Raw genomic sequence first — 19,568 nt, forward strand, 5'->3', positions numbered from 1 at the left:
GCACATTAGCACTGTTCGAACACACACCGGTGATGGCATCTTCCAGACACCATGTGTGGTGGTTACATCAGGAAAGTGTGCGGTGAGTCAGCTCATCAACATTCACTGTGTACCCTTAATATACTCACAAGGCACCGGGTTACAGGGGACACAATGGCAGTACAGAGTAATACGGGGATAAGAGGGATATTCTGGTGCATTCCATCACGACTTTGGGGTAGAATTTCAGAGCCGGGTGAGACTATTTGAAAAGAGCCACACGGGGAAAGAACAATGTGGGGAGAGACTAGAGGGGCGAAGCAAGGCAGGGAGGAGGAGAGCAAGCCTGCATCTCTGGAACACGGGACTGTTGCAGGAATGAGAAAGAGGACAGAGCGGGCCCACGTCAAGGGGGCAGAGGTGTTCACAGTGGGTTAGAAAAGGCCGTCAGGCGTCAGGGTGATGAGACGGCCACTGCTCTAGCAAGTGAGAGACAGCAGGTTGAAATGGACGAGGAAAACAGCAGTAACCTGCAGGCAATGGCAGCTGCATGATCCTTCTTCAGACAAAGTTTCCCTGTTAACACAGCCGGGATACCTGGACTAGAGGCGGGCAGGTCCCTCAGGAAGCCTTCCCTTGACCTGTGCTCGGGATCTCGCTCCCCCTCTGCCTTCCCTGGGAAGCTGCTAATCAACAACCTCCTTCTGTATGCTAATTTGTAACCTCCTGTATTTAATCTCCCCCCTCTAGAACTCTCCTATCTGCACTTTAGCATGATCAAATCAATTCTTTAAGAAAAACAAGAGACCTGCCCCTGGACATAGGTCCCCTTCTATGAAGAGCCTACCACCCCCTTTCCACCAGAGCCAGACTCAAGGCTATGCCTCCCCCAGGCCTACTCTCTGGCCCCCCTCCAGCCTCCACCCTAACAATCTGAAGTTCCACCTGATCGCTGCAAGGATGCTGCCCCTGAGGTCACCAACGACTTCCATTTCTAAACCACCAGCCTTTCTCTGGCTCCTGACCCTAACCCAGCCCCATCACCAGAAGCTGTAGCCAAGATTCTCTTACTTCCAACTTTCTGCCCCAGGCTTCCTCCTCGAATTCCCTGTTCGGCCCACGTGGGCTCCTTCCCTCGATCTCCTAGATTCTCTTAGATTCTTCTAGATCCTCGATCCTAACACCCCGAAGTATGCCTCACCACATCCTACCTACACTCAATAAGCTGATTCCAGAACCTCATTCTCCAGACCCCCAACAGCCAACGGCAGGTGTTCCTACCCACCCCCACCAGGAGAACGACATAAGTTCCTCGTACACACTCAGACACCATCCACACTGCTACCCAAACCCCAGCATGGCCAAATCTTGCCATTCTCTCTCCAATCTGCTCATCATCCTTTTATGACCACATCCCCACCAGCCTCTCAGACCAGAAACCTGGAAGCCTTCCCCAATGCCCACCCCGCCCAGAAGTCACGGAACCCCTGCACTTTTGAGCAATCACATCCTCACTGTCACACCAAGACAGGCTGTGTTGTCCACTGGATCTTGGAAGCAGCTGTCAGTTCATCTCCCCCTGTAAGCTCCCCCTCTTCACCCTGAGACTATCAAAGACATCCTTTAAAATTACCACTGTGAAAATGCTACTCCCTCATTTCACAACCCTAGGAAGATTCTCACTGCCTGCAGGCCAAAGCCCAAATGTGTAGGAACAAAGAACAAATCTTCTCCCTCCAAATCCTCACACACGGCGTTGCTGTGGGCGCACAGTCCTGGTGGTAGGTCTGTGAACTTAGCACACAAACTCCGCACTCTTCCTTCCACCTGGGCACCCCTCCCTTCCTCACCTGATGGGAGTTTTGGATGGTCTCCCTGCTTCTCCTCTGCACACCCAAAAACCTTGCACTGTGACTGGGATGTTGTTGGCTCTATCTCCCACTATGCTCGGGTCCTTGAAAACCAAGAACTATGTTTCTGGATAGGGCACTCTGGCAAGGACACCAAGTCAGAATCCCTATTTTGATTACTGTTTTCAGCCCCAACAAAGAGCCTGGTAAATGTGGGATGGAGAGATAGATAGAGGAATGGAGCGAAGAATGGATGGAGCGATGGATAGAGGGAGGGAGGGAGGGATGGAAGGATAGATGGATAGATGGATAGAAGAGAGGGAATGAGGGAGATTCATTGGTGGATAAATGGATGATGATGCCAACAACTAGAAGAACAAACACAGGAGGGAACAAATTTGGCATGAGATTGCGGGATGTAAGTTAAAATTTGACCTTTCTAAAACCCTTAATCCAACCTGCCCCCCTCACCAGTCATAGCCCTTTCATGTCTCAGCTTCCCACTCCTTGCTTTGTCTTCCAGATTCCAGCTACTAAACCACATCCTGACAGGCCTTGCTGTCTCCAGGCACCTAGACCTCTCCCCATCAATCACTGCCCGAAATACTACTCCTGCTCATCGGTCAGCAATCAGTTCAGATGTCACCTCCCCTGAGAGGCCGTCCGAATGCCACAGCCTCAACCTGGCACCTCTCCTCAAGGCGTCCTTAAGTGCCCTCCTGGCTTGTGACTTATCTCTTTATTTTACCAACCTCAGTATGTGGGTATGACTCTCTCCAACACTGACAATCCCCTATGGGCAGGGACCGCATCTCATCTGTTTCCAGGTTCTCTGTACCCCAGCCTTGCCCCCAGTCCAAAGTGGACTCAACAACACTGGCCAAATGAACGAATGAATGATTCCAACACCAGTGAGTATAAATGAGATGCTTTATCTCTACGCCTCAAAGGCAGACTACGTGGACAGATCCTAAATAAAGTTGTTCCCCTTCCTGACTTGACTTCTGTCTCCTTTTTACCTTGGGCCTCTATAATCTGAGAATTTCTACCTATTAATTATTCTTTTGCTCAAGGGCACCTGCTGTTTGTCAGCTTCGTGCTGAGAAAATCCAAAACAGTATGCCACAGAATTAAATTTTTAATTAAGATTCGAGTTGCTCTTTCCCGAGGAGGAAAAGGCTCAGAATCCAGCACGGTCCCGTCTGTGCTGTCTGTGTGTGGCAATATTCCTTCCTTCTTCCACGGCAATGATCACAAAGAATCAGCTTATCCCTTAGAAGGACCAAATCAATCACCCCCGGGGGTGGAGTGGGAAGGTGCTTTATTTGGTTTCAATGGCCACCTCAGAGACCTGATGCTCGCACACCATGGGCATGATTTTAATTTGAAACACTGGCGGAAACAAACAGCCAACTGCAAGGAGGAAATAACGTAACGGACGAAAATGCTCTTTCAGCTGTAGAGCTCCACCAGGATCCATGAACTGCTTCTGGAGGTAAACCGGAGAGAAAGGAATCAGTCCATTCTGGGTCCACAGGCTTTGTGGGGAGAAACGAGGTAACCCGGGTGAAGGTGTACTGAAAATTACAGAACTGCATCTTTCAGGTGCCAACAGCTCATAACCATCAGCCCCGCATCCTCTGGGCAGCACCAAGACCTGTTAGGGCGCCATGCTCCACACCGTCACATTACAAGAGGAGAAAGAGCGTGGTGTCTTTGTAAACTGATTTCTCTATCGTCCCACACTTCACCACTCACCTGCTAAACGTGTGGTTTGCTGAAAAGGAAATCGAGGCTTTTAGTAAAAATCCCAGCTAGGAATTCAAAGAAAACATACAAATCGGACGTGACAAGTTGCTGACTGACGCCCACCTCCACCGGCAAGATGTCTAAGGTATTTACTCTTTCTGCCCAGGGATAAGCATTAAGCACGCGCTGCCCAGCACACATCTCGAGTGACCTGGGTTTGGATCCACTGCAGCCCCAAAAGCAATTGGCCATTGATTATCTAACCACCACACAACTTCAGAAAACATAAGGCATGGTACCACCACTCTTGAAAATAAAGCAAACATTCAATTGTTTTCTCTGACCAATTTCAGAAGATTTATTGCAAAATATGACATAAAAGAGCCCATTTGAGGTTTGCTATTATGTCATTTAATTGCTGTGTTTGTGAAACGGAGTCAGGAGTTCCGAGGGCACTGACCTAAGGGGCCACCTGTCTCGGGGGGCTGTACTAGGGCGGGGAACAATTGCAGTCCTGTGGACACACAGAGGCTGCCTCTGAACAAAGGACCACTTTCTATAGATGCTGAGAACTCCTTAGCACAGAAGGGATCTGCTGAGGAGGCCAAGAGGATGAGCCGCCTGCTGCTTCCACAGGGGGAGGGGCCTGGACTAGAGTCGAGCTGGCCGTCCCGCTGGGGTCTTGTCCCTCCACATGCACGGGGGGCAGGACACAATGTCCTTCAAAAGAACTGCAGAGTCATTCACATTCCCTTATCCACAGCATGGAGTCAACCCTTCAGCAAACTCAAGCAAACTTGAACATTTCCGTTTTGGGGAATACAAGTCCATGTTGCCTTTTAACGTAATCACCCCCTACACCTCCCGGCATTTATTCCAGAAAATTACAGGCTTTTGAAATACCAGCAGAAAACAAGCTTTTGGTAGTAAGCTTCCTCAATTATGGGCTGGTCTGAACATGCGGGCTCTGGCAGAACCCTCAACAGGCTACCAAAACTGAATCTAAAGCGGAGGGTTCCAGACTCAGTGATCCCAGCCAGTGCGTCATACTGTCAAAAGGGTGACCACTGGCCTCATGTGGCTATTTCAATGTAAATTAATTAAACTTAAGCATTTCAAATTCAGTTCCTCAGCCGCACTAGCCACACTTCAAGTACTCAACAGCCACGTGGCCCCGGTGGCTCCCTCAGTGGGCAGCGATGCCAGACAACATTTCCATTGTTGCAGGAAGTTCTACCAGCGGTGCTGATGTGCAAACACAAACTGCAGGCTCCAACCCCAGCTCCACCACGTACTAACTGCACCTCCTCAGTCAAGTTCTCCACGTCTCTGAGGCTCAGCGTCCTTACCTGCAAGATGGGGGTAATGACAGCAACCGGCTCATGGGGCGGCTCTCAGGATTGACTGAGACCATTACACAAAGCACTAACACGCCCCTCGCAGAGTAAGTGCTTTACAAGCACAGTCATTGTCGTCATCATCAAAACACTATTCCTGTTGTTTTGCTCCGATCGATCCTGGAACCTAAATGGACCTTGGACTGTCTCTCAAGGGTGGATCTGAAACTCGGAAATCTTTCTGAAAAACTCCAGTAACAACACTGCCAACTTCTCGGCCTCCATTTGACAGGTATTTCCTGAAGGTGTCCTCCAGGATTAACACGTGCCAGGTAGAGCAGTTACGAAACACACAGGACAGAAGGAGGTGGCTGTTTCGGGGCCAGTCTTGCGGAACCCGGGCTTCTGACAGGGCACTGGGACTGACGGACCCTTTGTCTCCCACAAGAAACCCGCTGGCAGGCGCCACAGAGAAAGGTCAGAGTTCGGGTGGGAGGAATGAGGGGCAACGGGAAGGAGATGGTCCCAGCCGACGACACCCAGAGATGGCAGCAGGGACAGCGTGTCAGACACCAATGGGAGGGCACGAGACTAGGCCTCTCACATGTCCTTTATTTCTTAAAGACGTGTTTTTCCTGGTCACAAATGTCATCTCTTCAGAAATCTGGATCTTCTTTGTTGCTCAATTTCCTCATCTCAGAAGCGAGAAACCTGAACGTTCCTGTCCCCGTCCCATGGTCCTCCACGAAGCACCCTGAGGGTGGGGCCCATGAGAAGTAGACGTCCAAGGGCCTCTGGGGACCACTGGGCAGACAGGCTAGAGCTACTGATAGAAATGTGGACCTTGGGAGAAAGGACACACGCAGGGGAAAGAAATATTGAGAGTGAGGTGCCGGGGAGAAGGGACCAGGCCCATGCCCGAGCCACGCTTAATCCATAGTCTGCTGAACAGGAAAGCTTACCCGTCTCCATTTTATAGTCCATCACCTGAGAAGTTTAAAAAATACATATATACACACACACACGTATACACATATACATGTAAATATACATATATACACACAGATACATCCTCCAAATGCCACTTATTTTGTAACAAAGAACATGATTGTCTAAAAGTTCTATCTGTCCCTTCCTTCCATCCTAAGGTGGGGGCACACAGTGGGGAGGTGCTCGAAGGTGTGGCTGCAATAGACCCAAGTCATTTTTTATAAGCCAATTTGAAGTTTTAAATAATCTCACGGTGGTTCATAATAAAGTTTATAATAAACACAAAATTCTTCTTTTAATTTTATGCCACTACTTTGTAATATAATAAATAGTCACTTTTTTTAATGGTGAATTCCAAAGCTTGATGGCTCATTACAGAAACTTTCAGTAACATCCTGCAAAGGATGAATAAAGGCATGGGGGTGTGTGGGTGGGTGTGTGTGTGTGTGTGAGAGAGAGACAGAGAGAGAGAGAGACAGAGAGACAGAGTCAGACACAGACACACACCCAGATAGACCCCCACCTGGAAATGAGAATGATAAATGGATCCTGCCCTGCGCACACAAGACCACACTGACTGGCTGTCCTTCAAGGCCGTTGCAAGCACACTCAGGGCTCTAGCCCCAACTGCCAGCTACAACTGGCCCCTCCCAGGGATGCACTTAGAGGCAAGCCCCTCGTCTGGGCCCCAGGAGACCAGCAGGCCCTGGGACGCAGGTTTGTGTGTGCTCACAGGTCACATCCCACCTCGTACCGAGCACCCCCTCCTGCGGGTGAGGAATGACATCCACCAAGGCCAGACGAATCACTCACCACTTTGAGCTCCGGGACAGATCGACTTAGCGTCCATTCCTGGCTATTCACAAAGGCATCTGTAAAACAGGAGGGTAAAGCAGAGTTAGATGCTATGACTTACTTAAGTGCAAGGTCAAAATGCCCCCAATGTGCCATTTCTCAAACCACAAAGACACCAAGACGGTGCAGACCAACCTCCTCACGTTGCTTCCACCCCAGAGAAGTTGCGATTTGCCAAAGTTCACACGGCCCTTCCAATTCTGTGTTCTGTCCCCTAAACCATAATGCACACTCTGTCCAACAACTCCAAAGGGGCTTTATACCTTTCCTTTTTCCCCATCTCAAACTGCTCCTGCCCAGCCCTACAGGCGCCATCCTGTCCAGGGCGTGTGTTAAGACCCTTCTGAGTGCACACAGCTGCAAGTGTGAAGAGTAAGGAGGCTCCTGGTTTTTCCAGAACTCACCTCATAGCCAGTCGGTCAACTTCTGGTCTTTTGGTTTTTCACTAAAATAGTCACTTGTCTGAAATCCTACCAACAAAGTGATTATGGTAGATGAAAACTGGATTTTGAAAATCCAAATGATCACAAAACAACAACATTTTACAGTTTAGAAGAAGACTTTGTGCTGGAGTTTTGATCTTCACAAACATATTAGATATCAAAGATCCAGTCAGGACACTCTAGGATATGTGAGAAAGATGAGGGGTCCCAGCCACTGTGGGGCCCTCTGCAGACCCAGCCCCACCCGGTCAGCACACTGGGGGTGGCCTCCCATGACTGCCCATCTCTGCCTCTCACCCCCATGTGTGCAGGTCAAGGTGGACCCACCCAATGCAGATGACCCAAGTGACTGATTTTCTACGCCGTCCAGTTGACATTTCATATCAATGAGACCCCACAACACCACCCACACTATGTACTCATGACAGACAGGGCCAGCTGGTGAAGAGTGGCAGAAGCTCCGGCCACTACCCAGCAGAGGGCAAACAGCTCTCCTTTCAAATGGGATTCACTTTCTATATATTTGCCACAAATTCAGAAATTTCATCATTCTATGTTATGTCCAAGAAGAAGTAACATGATTCACAAAATGCCTAGAAGTCAAGAAAGGCCATTGGTTTCAAACAGACACAGGACATTTGAACCAAGCAGCTGTGGCAATGAAGCAAGTGGCAGGATCACGCAGGTCCGCTAGGGGCGTCATGGAGGAGGACAAGAAGTGCATCTGCAGGAAGCGAGGCGAACACAACCCACGGTGACACGAAAATGGGGTGTGCGGCCACGCAACCAGGCAGACACTGCCGGCCCTGCAAAGACGGAGGCAGAGGTCTGCTGACGCTCAGGAGCAGGACGGCCCATCAGAGGAAGACTCTGGGCCTTGAAGAAAGGACAGATTGATGGATTAGAAGAGATGGGAGGCCTCAAGCAGTTGGAGAAGATGGAAGGCTGATAAAGACACCCTGAGTAACCTCGAAAGCTCAGCTGCAAGGGACTGGTGTTCAACATCAGAGACGCTGGACTTTCGGGGACTTGAATACACTGCCAGTGGGCAGAGCAAGTGGGCAGAGGTGTGCCTGCAGGAGCTAAGGAAAGATGTTCACGAAAGCCAAGACCAAGAGCTGCTTCTGGCCCCACTGAAGTGAGCACACTGGGGGCTAAATATCGGGGATACATATCATGTTGTGCACCTGACCACCCACTCTCTGGTCAGCCAAGCACCACCTAACAGGCCACAGGTAAGTCATCACCTGTAAACAGATAAACATGGAAGGCAGCAGCAAGGGGCCTGACCCCTTAGGTGCTTGGCAAATGGTAACTGACGTTGTTACTAGTGAACAATGTTACTAATTAGGCTGCAAAACACCATTTTCTGTCATCAACTGCTTGGGAATGTGGCCTACAGGCCCTGAGGGGTGACCCCAATGGTCTAGGGAAGACAGGAGAGTAAATGACAGTGACTCTCCCAACATGAAATGCACCCACCCAGAGTGGCCCAGGAAGCTGCCCTGTTACTGTACTTGTAACAAACCCAATGCTGGTTAAGTAAATTTGGATACATCCATACAGTGGATACTAAGTAGCCAATAAAACATTTGAAGCCTCAACATACTGAAGTGCAGGTATCTGGAGGCTATAGTGATGTAAGTATGTAAGTATGCAAGCATGCACATGTATAAAATACACACATAAGCTTGTCCAGGCTGAGAACGTTTCTGGGAGAACTAAAAACTTAAGAGTTGTTGATTTATGGTTTGGGAACCAAGTGGCTTAGGGACAAGGGTCGTAAGACTTTCTTTTCACTGCTACCTTTTGGTATCTTTCAAATTTCATACTATCTGGCATATAAAAAATTAAATAATATGGTTTTTAATATGAATCTTAGTAGTAAAGTAGGAATTAAATTTGAGCTCCATTCATGAACGCACTGCTGATTCTTAAACACATACTACCCAAAAATTATGGTTATCACAAGCAATATTAAATATTCATTCTAAAATAGGCAGGGCTCCACTCAACAAAGACATGTGATTATAGAAACACTGGAACCATGTGTGGTGCCTTTTTACTTGCAAATACATCCTCATTTGAATAGAATATATTTGAGTTCGTGGCAACTCAAAGAAAATAAAAGCTTGACTTCCCGGGCCAAAAACACTCATCTTCCATTAAAAAACATTTATTTTAAAAACTTTCAACATCTCCATCATCGCCCAGTAAGAACGGAATGCTGCCTCAGACAAGGCTAAATAAAAAATAACAAAGATTTAGCAGAAGACTTACAAAGCAGGATACTCCTTTATCCTGTTTATCGGGACTTTTCTGTGGGCCGGACACGATGCTAAATGGGGGCTAGAGAGACGAAAGAGGTGCAGCCTCCCCCTGGAAGAGCTCATCACAGGGTGAGCCGGGTAGGGGCAGGGCAGGGGCTGGGGCAGACCAGGCTGAATGCCCTATTTCAAGTTCCGTGGTGCAGCAACACTGAAAGAAAAAGCATGCTTTGGGGGAAGACACCTGGGAGTGTGTGTGCATGTGTGTGTGTATGTGCACACGTGTAGGTTCCTGGACCAGCTAGAATCAATAGTCACAGAAGACGCGTCTCATGTCAGAAGACGCCATTCTGTGCCTCACTCAACTCCCCCACTTGGAGTAGAATAAAATTAAGAAAATGCATTCCCATGCACTGGCTTAAATGCTACTGAATTGGAATTTACAATAAAACACAGCCGGTCACCACTGACTGACTGCATTTAGCCTGTGAATAACACTAAAGCTCCTCCAGCTGTCGTCACTGAGGGTCAGGAAGGCCCCAGGGTACCACGGGTAATCCCTAGCACTGAAGACATTTCATTGTGTCTTACCTTCAACACGGCACCACTTCAATTACATTTTATTATTTAAATTTGAATCATAATATGACAAAAAACTCCAAGATTAGGGAACACAAAGTGAAGAGGAACTTTTATCAGGAGTAAAAACCCCAAACACTTAGCTTCTTTGGAACAGAAATCAGAAGGTGGTCAGAGAAAGGACAGGGCCTCGCAAGTGACGGTCAAAACAGATCCACCGGGACAGGGGCCCGAGGACATAGGGGCTGGTTCCACAGAGAGGTGGAAAATCAAAGTTACTGAAGACTAGGGGGAAATGTTATCCATTAAACAGACCTTCTTAGCCCTAGTTCTTCTGAGTTGATGACCAAAATATTTGAAGTTGAAGGAAAACACACCAAATCCTCACTGTCAAACTGGTACAGGTCCCCAGGTCATACTCATGGCGTATTATTATTTTGGTTCTTAAGAAAGGAAATTCTAAATAACTAAATGTGGATGCCAGGAGAATTCCTTTCTAATTTAACCCTGCATCCAGATAAAGTCCAATGAAGCTCAGAATGTGAAAATGCTTTGTAACCACACCAGTACACACTGCTGTGATGCAGAGCAAAGAAGCTGCCAGAACTACACTTTCAAAGGTAAAGATGCTCGGGGTTTGGACAATTAATGCTGAACAACAAGAAAATTGAAGTTCAAAATACCTGGGTCATCAATTTAGGCATCTTTAGTAGTTTGTTTTGCTTACCTGTATTTTTTTCACAATCAACTTTCATTAGTCTCAATAGTCTTTTTAAATATACAATTAAACAGAAGTGAGCGGCGCTGCCCCGACCTCACCTGCAGTGACGAGAGTGAGGTCAGCTGGCCTTGGCTGTTCCGAGTCAGGTAGGAGAATCGAGACACTAACGTATGCACGACACAACCTTTTATTCCTGCTTTGGTCTCCAACACTCTTGACTAAACTGGTTAGTGAGCAATAAACACGTTTACACACATGCTACATACATGGCGACGACATCACTCGAGAGCGGCTTCGGGGTTTAAGCCAGTCCCTGGTACTGCCCGGCTGAGGAGGACACAGGAGAGTGACTGTCAGCTGGGGTGGAGGGCTGGGCTCCTGCTAACTACCACCAGCCTTCGCTCCCACAGCTGCCTGAACACTAGGGTCTTGCTCGGGCACCTGACGTGGCACACCTTCACGAGGGCCATGAGGATTTCACCCCCCATAAACTCCTGCTCTTCATTCTGAGTGCCTGTGTGACTCTGGACTTTTTAGGACATGTGACCACGTGCTGCCTTTGAAACAGGAGGAACAACCAACACTGGAAGAAAACCCCTTTGCAATCATTTGGCAGGTCTCTCTCTCCTCCAAGGAGATCTCCCTCCTCCCCATTAGCTGCTGTTTCCACCCTCCACTTCTTTTCCAACCTCAGAAATGTGTGGAGAGGCCAAAAGCACCCCTGCACCTGTGTCAACCTGGCTTTCTCCTACTGAGGAGCGGGGCCGGCAGAGCTGGGTCTGTGGATCTGCAGGGCGTGGGCAAGAAGACAGCCTTCCACAAGACTGGCTCAGACAACGTGGACGTGTAAATAAAGACCACCGTCCACGTATCAGGGAAAGGAGCCTCGACTCTGAGGCTGCCCTGCTCTCCTGGCCCCTGACCCGAGCCTGCCTCGGTATCCCTGACCGCACCCCTGTATCATGACACAATCACACGCACTCAGCTCGTCTTTGAAACTAACAGACTGAACCCTCTCCAGACGACACGCAAAGACTGGACTCCTTGAAGGCTCTCAGGAAAATGTCTTATTTGCTTGCCCCCAGACATCCTGACGCCCCTTTCCTGTTCTTTTAGAAGAGAGGGCGCTATAAAGGACTCAAGGCTTATTTCAGAGCAAAGGTCCTCTCCGCAGCATACAAGCTGCTTCTCTGAACCACCAGAGACAAGCAAAGAGGCAGCGAGGCTGTTGTTCCCGAGCCCCCCTTCCAGGGCCACCTCCGGTCCCACACTGGCTACCTCTCAGTGACAAGGACAAGACTCTGGACCCCACAGAACGCAAATACCCATCGAGGCTGACAGATGAGAACAGACCTAGACCATCTGGGACAGGGAGCTGCAGAGAGAAATAAGACAAACTCCTAACAAAGCTATCCAGTTGTTTCTTTTTACTCCCGGGAGAACTGTTGATTTCCCTTGCCCAGGAATTTCTTAAAATTCGTCCTGACTACAAGTTCCCTTCATTCTCCGCTTGCTAATAACACGAATTGAGGGACTCAGCTTCAGGTCTGTTTTCAAAAATATTCATATGCAGAACAACAAATTTAATCAGGAAATTTAAGGTCCTCGTTATACTACACACAAAGTACGTACTCCAATTTGAAAGCCGGAAATGTTCCTTTTTCGAAAAACCCCCTCGGACCAAAGAGCAGAAGCACAATATGTATGGGGGGGGGGGGTGGGGGGCGCCACACGCCTGATTCCCAGCTGCTTAGTTAGCTCCTGGCTGCCCATCCGGGATCACGGATTAATCACTGAATTCCTAAATACCAGGAATGCAGGTGAAGAAACGTTCCAGCAAATAGACAAAATTATAGTAATTCTGTCATTAGACAGAAAGCCTCTGTTTTCCCGTGTGCTACAGTGTTATTTGTATCATTACAGCACCAACTCTTTCCACTCTCTTTACTTGACTTGAGGTATCGAATGTCAAAAATTCAAGTCTTGAAACTGACAGGATTTTGCAAACTAGCTGAGAAATTTTATCCTGTCCTTCAGCATTTTCCTCCAATATCTCAGAGTTTATTTAATGGGAGAGTATGAAGACTGCTACAGACGACATTAACCTTTTCATTCCACCAACAACCAGGAACACAGGGGTTAAGATCTGCCAGTGAAATTACCCCTTCGTTATGTCCCATTTCCGCTGAGCCTGGACCACACAGTTACACCCTGACCTTCCTTCAGAAAAGCATCAAAGCTGTAGTCTGACTTGCTTCTTGTTCACTTCATGCTGAAAACCAGCATTATGTAAGAATATACATAGGACTTGACTGGCATAACAGTACATTTCAATTAAAGTAATCAGTTATTAAGGACAATTTATTAGCATATCTGGCGGGGGGGTGCTGAAATTACAATAAAAATGGATATGTTTTATTTTCTCCTGGTCCTCCTGCCCCGCCCTGCCCCTCCCATGGACACTGATATTCTCCTCCCTAAATAAGAATGCGAAAGATTCTTCAAGAGCAAAGAAATTACAATGAGTAAAAACACAAGTCTTCTTCACAAAACGCAATCAAATCTCTTTGCAATACTGGCAAACAATGCAATTTTTCCATCACAATTAATTTGGTTGGAGACAAATGATGTCAGTAACTTATAAAAACACTTTAGACAGAAAACTACCCACATTATATGTGACTTTACCATCGTCTATGTGACAAGCAATGACAACCCTGTACACACGAATGAAGCATGCAGAGAACAGAATACAGCGTTTCCCTTGAGTTTTACGATTGACCTTGGTGAGACGGATGACCATCTCCTGAGCCCTCGCTGTGCCCCAGGCTCCTTAAACACCACACCAGCGTATGGGTAAGGTTCTCACCTCTCCCACCGCAGGGCGCAGCTGGAGAGGGCCAGTGACTTGCAGCAGGTCACCCCGGCAACCGAAGCTTTTAAATCTCTCCCTCTTTACCTGCCATGCTCCTCGAAGAGTGCTCCCCGCCCCACCTTGCCTCAGACTCACCTGGGACTCTTGGCAAAACTGGAGACAGGTGAGCGTCAGCCAGGGCTCATCCCCCCAGAACTTCAGAATCTGCATTTCTAACCAGCTCCCCATAGGATTTCTTTACTCTGACTCCATCAGTTTTTCAAAATTTGCTAAGCAGAGGTTGCAGATGTAAAATTTCAACATCAGGAATTCAGACTGTGGATATGATGGGAGCCCTGCATCTCCCACCTGGCCCTGCCCGTGCCGATGTCCAGGGCCCTGCGGCAGAGGCAGATCCAGGGGAGACAGAGGGAACTCCATGCCAGGAGTCATGGTGGACAGTGACCTCGGTAACCTTCCGAGTCTCTCTGACACTGTTTCCACAAGGGTAAAATGGAAGTGCTTCCTTCCTACTCAGAGAGATGACGGAGCCCCTCGCCTAGCAAAAGGCCAACTACCTAGGTGGAAGCCCTGCCTCTGGGGGTGCGATTAAAGAGCAAGACTTCAGGTACCCATTTCCTGGGTGCCGGGGCTGCTGGGGTGGACACTCACTACCTAAGTTCACTGCCTGCGTCAGGGCCACAGGTGAGCCTGAAATAACGTGGCCCAGAAAGCACTGGTCAAGCAACGAAACCACGGTGATGAGCTACCGTAGCTCTAAGCAACCTGGTGAGGAAAACCAGCCAAAAGGTATTGTCGGTTACTTTCAATGCCAGGACACCTTATATCACGTTGAACCACGTGGAATTGCTCTAGGGTAGGTCGAAAGTGGTCGAATAATGGCCACTTCATGTGGTTGACCCAATAGCACGAGAATGCATAGAAAAAAATGTACCCATGCGGCATGATTACTAGTACACGTATTATCAGAAATTCTGCAGAGTTCTAAAATAATCCTGAAAATACCTATATTCATTCTATCGTAGCAGAAAACAACAGAATGAAACGAGCAGAGCAAGAGGACCACGATAAACCAGGAGCTCTCTCAACGGACTTGAACCGAGATGACAACGCCCCACCCCTTGGGTCCCCACCTGCACAGCCTGTGAGAAGCCAGCTCAGTTTCCACTCAGGCCTCCATCTCCACAGCTGGCACTGTGTCCTTCCTCAGGGTCTCAGAGCCTTCAGCTAAAAGCTCCCCGGCTTTCTTCATTAGACAAGGGAGCTGGAATCTCATCTTCAGTATATTAAACCAGCCATCCTTTGGTGCGAGGGCTCACTCCCCAGCAGAGCTGTGGACTCATTTCTTCCTCCAAATTATCAACCAGAAGCACAGCATGTGGCCACAATTAGAACGACTTTATGGTCTCTCCCTCCCCCTTATTCCTGTTTGGCTCCGATGACCACAAATAGACGTTCCAGACAAACCTCGTGAAATGATACACAAGGGTAAAAGAAAGGAGCCTGAAATTGCAGGCGAAATTTTTAAAAACATTATCTCAGGGATTGAGACATTTAACTGGAAACTAAATTTCACGAGGATTTTTTAAAAAATATTCTTTTTAGCCACAGAAAAGCGAAGGAGCATTTATTTTTAGTTGAAAGCATTGATAATTCCAACCTATCAGCGGAAACAACAATGGGAAAAAGCAAAAGCATATCCACAGAGAACAGGAGCGTTGGCGGAGACTGCGGCTCCCATGGCCGTGTCATTTCTGTGCTGGGGAAGGAAATGCACATCCTTAATAAAATACAGAAATCCACTTCAATGCAGCAGAAAACAGCCACACTGCAAACTGGCTAATACATAATACATCGATGACTCTCAAAAGGAGGACTTAACGGAAGCTCACTGCACAGTTTTCCACAGTATAATTTAATTTCTCATTTGAAAATCTTTGAACCTCTACGATAAATGGAATAAAGCATAAACCTTTGGGATACCAAATTCTTTCTAGGCTTCTCTAGAAGGTCAGGTTGCTTTTCAGTGGCCTCAAAGATGCACAAACAAGAGTTTCCCACCCCACATTCCCTGACAGCACTCCCCCGCTGAAATTGGCCCTCCCAGTGCAGGACGACGTGCGCCAGACCACCAAGATGCCCCCAATCCCACCACCGCAGACCCGGCCAAGCCATGGCCTGCGATCCCAAGCATCTTTCCCCTGAGCCCTGATGTGACTCACTAGTCCTTCACAACACCACCAGCATTTAACTGGGTCTTTTCGCTTCTCCTCTAAGGAACCGCACAGGCAATGCTGCCAGCCCAGATGAGCTCTAGGGGATTCACAAGTTTTAAACTTCTCAGAGGATGGATGATACCTTTTGCCGACATTTTCCTCAACAGTGTTCCTAAAGGCTTCATACGCACGTTATTCCAGAACTCTCTGAGAACACCAGTGTTGTGCTGGGTGTGTAAAGAACAGCTTAAAAGATTCATGTCTGAGGATAAGGACAGTAGAGGGTGTGAGGATTTGAGAATGAGAACGCAGGGGAAGAAAATTTTCCTTTCCTTCTTCAAATATGGAAATAGATGGCTACCTACAGCCTCGAGGGGAGCAGGGGAGCCACCTGCAAAGGTCTCTTGGGGACAGCTCCGATAGTTTCACGTTCTGTCTTTCCTTCAGAAGGACACGCATTTCATTAGCTGACACTGCTTCAAAACATTTTATTCATAAATAACTCAATCATCCTCAAACTCATGACCCGATTCCATCTTCCATCTGATTCCAGTTTCATTGTTATAAAACCAGGGTGATGATGGGTTTTGTTGCAAACGTCTTTCCAGGGCAGGCTTTGGATCCCCAGGCAGGATAACACCACCGTCCTAGCTCTTGTTGACCTGAGACAGAACATAAGCATCTTCACAGTCACAGATAACAAGTCTGTCTCCAAGCTCAAACCAGGGGCCTTCTCTCAACACTGGAGTCCCTAGAAGAAGCACCCAAGAGCAGGCCTCCAAATACTTTCTGCTGCGCCCTCGGGACTTCTGGTGAAGCATCACATCCTGCTGTTTCCTTATTTCAGCTGGGGTCTCACTTCCAGTTTTAACTCCCAAACCTCAACAGCTTGGCAGCGAGTTTAGACACCTTCACTGCACGATGCTGGAGGAAACGCAGTCTTCACAACACCTTGACTGCTAACTAAAGTCCGTGGAGAAAGAACGGCGTACCATCCACGTGATGACAGCGCCGTCCCGAAAACAGAAACTACGTGCGAATTCGGGTTTCTAATTATGTTAACCCCTCTGGAGGCAGAATGCAATCTGGACGCGATTGTTCACTTTTTGGAAGGTGTTTCACGGCTCTGATGAGTACATTTTGGCCATGAAATGCTTAGGGAAGAAAGAGGTAAATATTCAATCAAGTATTTGGGGATCCCATTTAACCAGAGGCAATTCAAAGGAGTCACAAAACTTTTGGGGAAAAAAAAGTACATTCAACTTTAAATATATATATTGGGGCCACAAGCTACAATGTTACAGAAAGTCAGCCCCAATTTCCCCTGCTAAACCTAACACTGCCACCCAAAACCTTCTTATATTTCAGCTTTCTACACCAAGACACCCCCAAACCAAAGACACTGCTGGAGTCTACAGGAGGCCTCCCTGGCCCCTGGCCCCAAACCAGCCTGACTCAGCCTGTCTTTGTTCCCACGCCCTGGCAGTAACACCTGACAGTCCCACCCTGCCCAATGCTGGGAAAGATGTGGGGGCAAGGAAGGCCCAGGAATGAGTCTGGAGTCTTGGGATGCCTTGCCTAACCCGAGTCATCTCCACCCTTCCTTCCACAGAAGCCAGGGGTGAGGCCTTGTCAGAAGCCCACAGTGATCCAGGCCACCACCATCGCCCACTGGCCCAGAGACTAGCCATGGGGACAGGCCTCCTTCGTGCTTCTTTCTCTTCTCCAGAGCACCACTTGTTCAAGGCTCACCACAGGGTTTAACACGGAGTAGACATTCAGCCTGTACTTCGCAAGAATTTATGGCTGAGCCTTGGGTAACAGCTTCCATAAAGTGGGAAGGTTAACAAGACCTTTAAAACTATGGCTGGTGTGATTAATAACTATGAAACGATATTGCCACCTACCACACAGGGCTACTATAATGAAGTGTCCCTGAGACAACGACCCTAGGAACATACTGAGCCGTGGCCCCACCACTAAAACCCCAGCTGTCACGGCTAAGGACACACAGTCTCCTGCCGGTGGCTCCTGGCACTTCTAAGAAGCAGAAGAACCTGGTCATCTTAGAGCAAAGTCAGAATCCTACATTTTATAGGATTTAAAATTTTAAACAGTCTTTAAGGATTCTTTAAAATATTTTAACACTTGAAATTGCAGAGTCCTTGAAAATGAAAATACTGAAATAAGGACACTTTTATGAAAAGGCATGAGTCAGAAATTGCCAGAAAAAACAAAATCAGTAGGTTAAATTCACAGCTATTATTCTGAGATGTAAAAGCAGACAGTTCTGTTTTTGCAAATGTTTTTCCTATTGAAATCTGAGCAGACACACATATTAAAAGGTAATTTCTATTATGCAACTTAGATGCCAGGGGTAGGCAACAATCACTTTATCTGTGGAAGCTAAGACAACACTGAAATAAACACAAAAATTTTCCCCGGTTAAAATAAATACTGAAGAAAATAGGAGAGAAGGCTTGGATATTTACAGTTCATATGCTGAATTTCTGTCAGTCCCATGCTGGATATAATTGGGCCTGACAGTTTTAATTCCATAAAGAATTGTAAACAGTCAGTAATATTTTTTAATTCATGGTGCAATTAATGTGTATAATAAGAGATGGCTTGATAACAGAGGACAATGAAGCCAGAAGATGACCACAGAACGTGCAATCAGAATTAACCCTTTCTCTACTGCCCCCGAACTTCAGCCAAAACAAACGACTAAGAGGTTGGCTGGAGGAGCGAAGGCACAAGATCCTCAGGGCCTAGGATCACTCCTGCCCAACAGCAGGGACAAAAGGCACAGAGAGGACACTCTGCCTCTGTCCCCATCGCCTGTCCATCAGCGAAAGAGAAACATCACTCCATCCAGGACTGCAAGGAGTCATGGGTAGGTGGGTGCCGCTGTGGTCAACCTCTTCTCAAGGTGCTTCACGAGGACTAACTACGTGAAATACAGACAGCTAACGAGCAAACCAACACTTCCCCAGCTTGGTCCACTCTGCAAGGAACACCAGGGCAACTTTCAGCAAGTCAGTTAGTCTCTCGGGGCCCCTTTCATCTGTAAAATTCAGTCCCTTCTGGCTCTCACATCCTAGCATCTTTTCTTCTAGGAACACCCTTTCAGGCAGACCCACAGCCAGTTGCTTGGGGGCCGTGCCAGCTTCTCTCTCTAATGGGCCTCTGCTGACCAAAAGAGGGGTTTCAGAGACCCTGGATCCTTTACATGGCCTCATAGTGCCTGTGGCTAAAACAAGCCATGACTTAATGTAGACAAAAGCAAATCAAAACCAAAAAAAGTTGGGATATTTCTCTTTATAGGGTGGAGACATATTCATCTTGAGAGTTAACGTGAATGACTTTTCTTTTTCCCTACAAATAAGTCTGCAGGCCATGCACAGGAAATGGGCAGTGATTTCGTGGTGCCACTAGCAATTTTGTGGCTGCATTACATGATTAGAATAAATACTGCCCATCAGCCTGTAGTGCCCAGCAAATCTAATCACGGTCCTGGGAGGAGTGCTGAGACGGCTGAGAAACGATCCATCTCCCCTCTCGTGGGCGTGGTCCTGGCCTCCTGTCCAGCAGACTACGATCAGGCTGCAAAGTGCAGAAGCTGAACTTAAATGAGCTTAAATCAGCATACTTAAATGTCCACTGGGCCCTCCAGGACCTCACATGACTCCTGGGGACCCCTCGGT

The 19,568-nt window shown here is 47.8% G+C and overlaps 1 protein-coding gene across 7 annotated transcripts in view; it reads right to left on the reverse strand.

Moving 5' to 3' along the window:
- Positions 1-19,568, reverse strand: part of AGAP1 (ArfGAP with GTPase domain, ankyrin repeat and PH domain 1) — a 561,603-nt gene that overhangs the window by 363,110 nt on the left and 178,925 nt on the right. For all 7 annotated transcript variants that reach the window (XM_004427710.3, XM_004427711.3, XM_087424644.1 and 4 more), the window contains exon 2: positions 6,719-6,777. In XM_004427710.3, the coding sequence (XP_004427767.1) occupies positions 6,719-6,777 (59 nt within the window). The remainder of the gene's footprint in view (positions 1-6,718; positions 6,778-19,568) is intronic.

Source organism: Ceratotherium simum, chromosome 37 (assembly GCF_057802395.1).
Source record: "Ceratotherium simum simum isolate JZ-2026a chromosome 37, ASM5780239v1, whole genome shotgun sequence".
Classification (NCBI taxonomy): domain Eukaryota; kingdom Metazoa; phylum Chordata; class Mammalia; order Perissodactyla; family Rhinocerotidae; genus Ceratotherium; species Ceratotherium simum.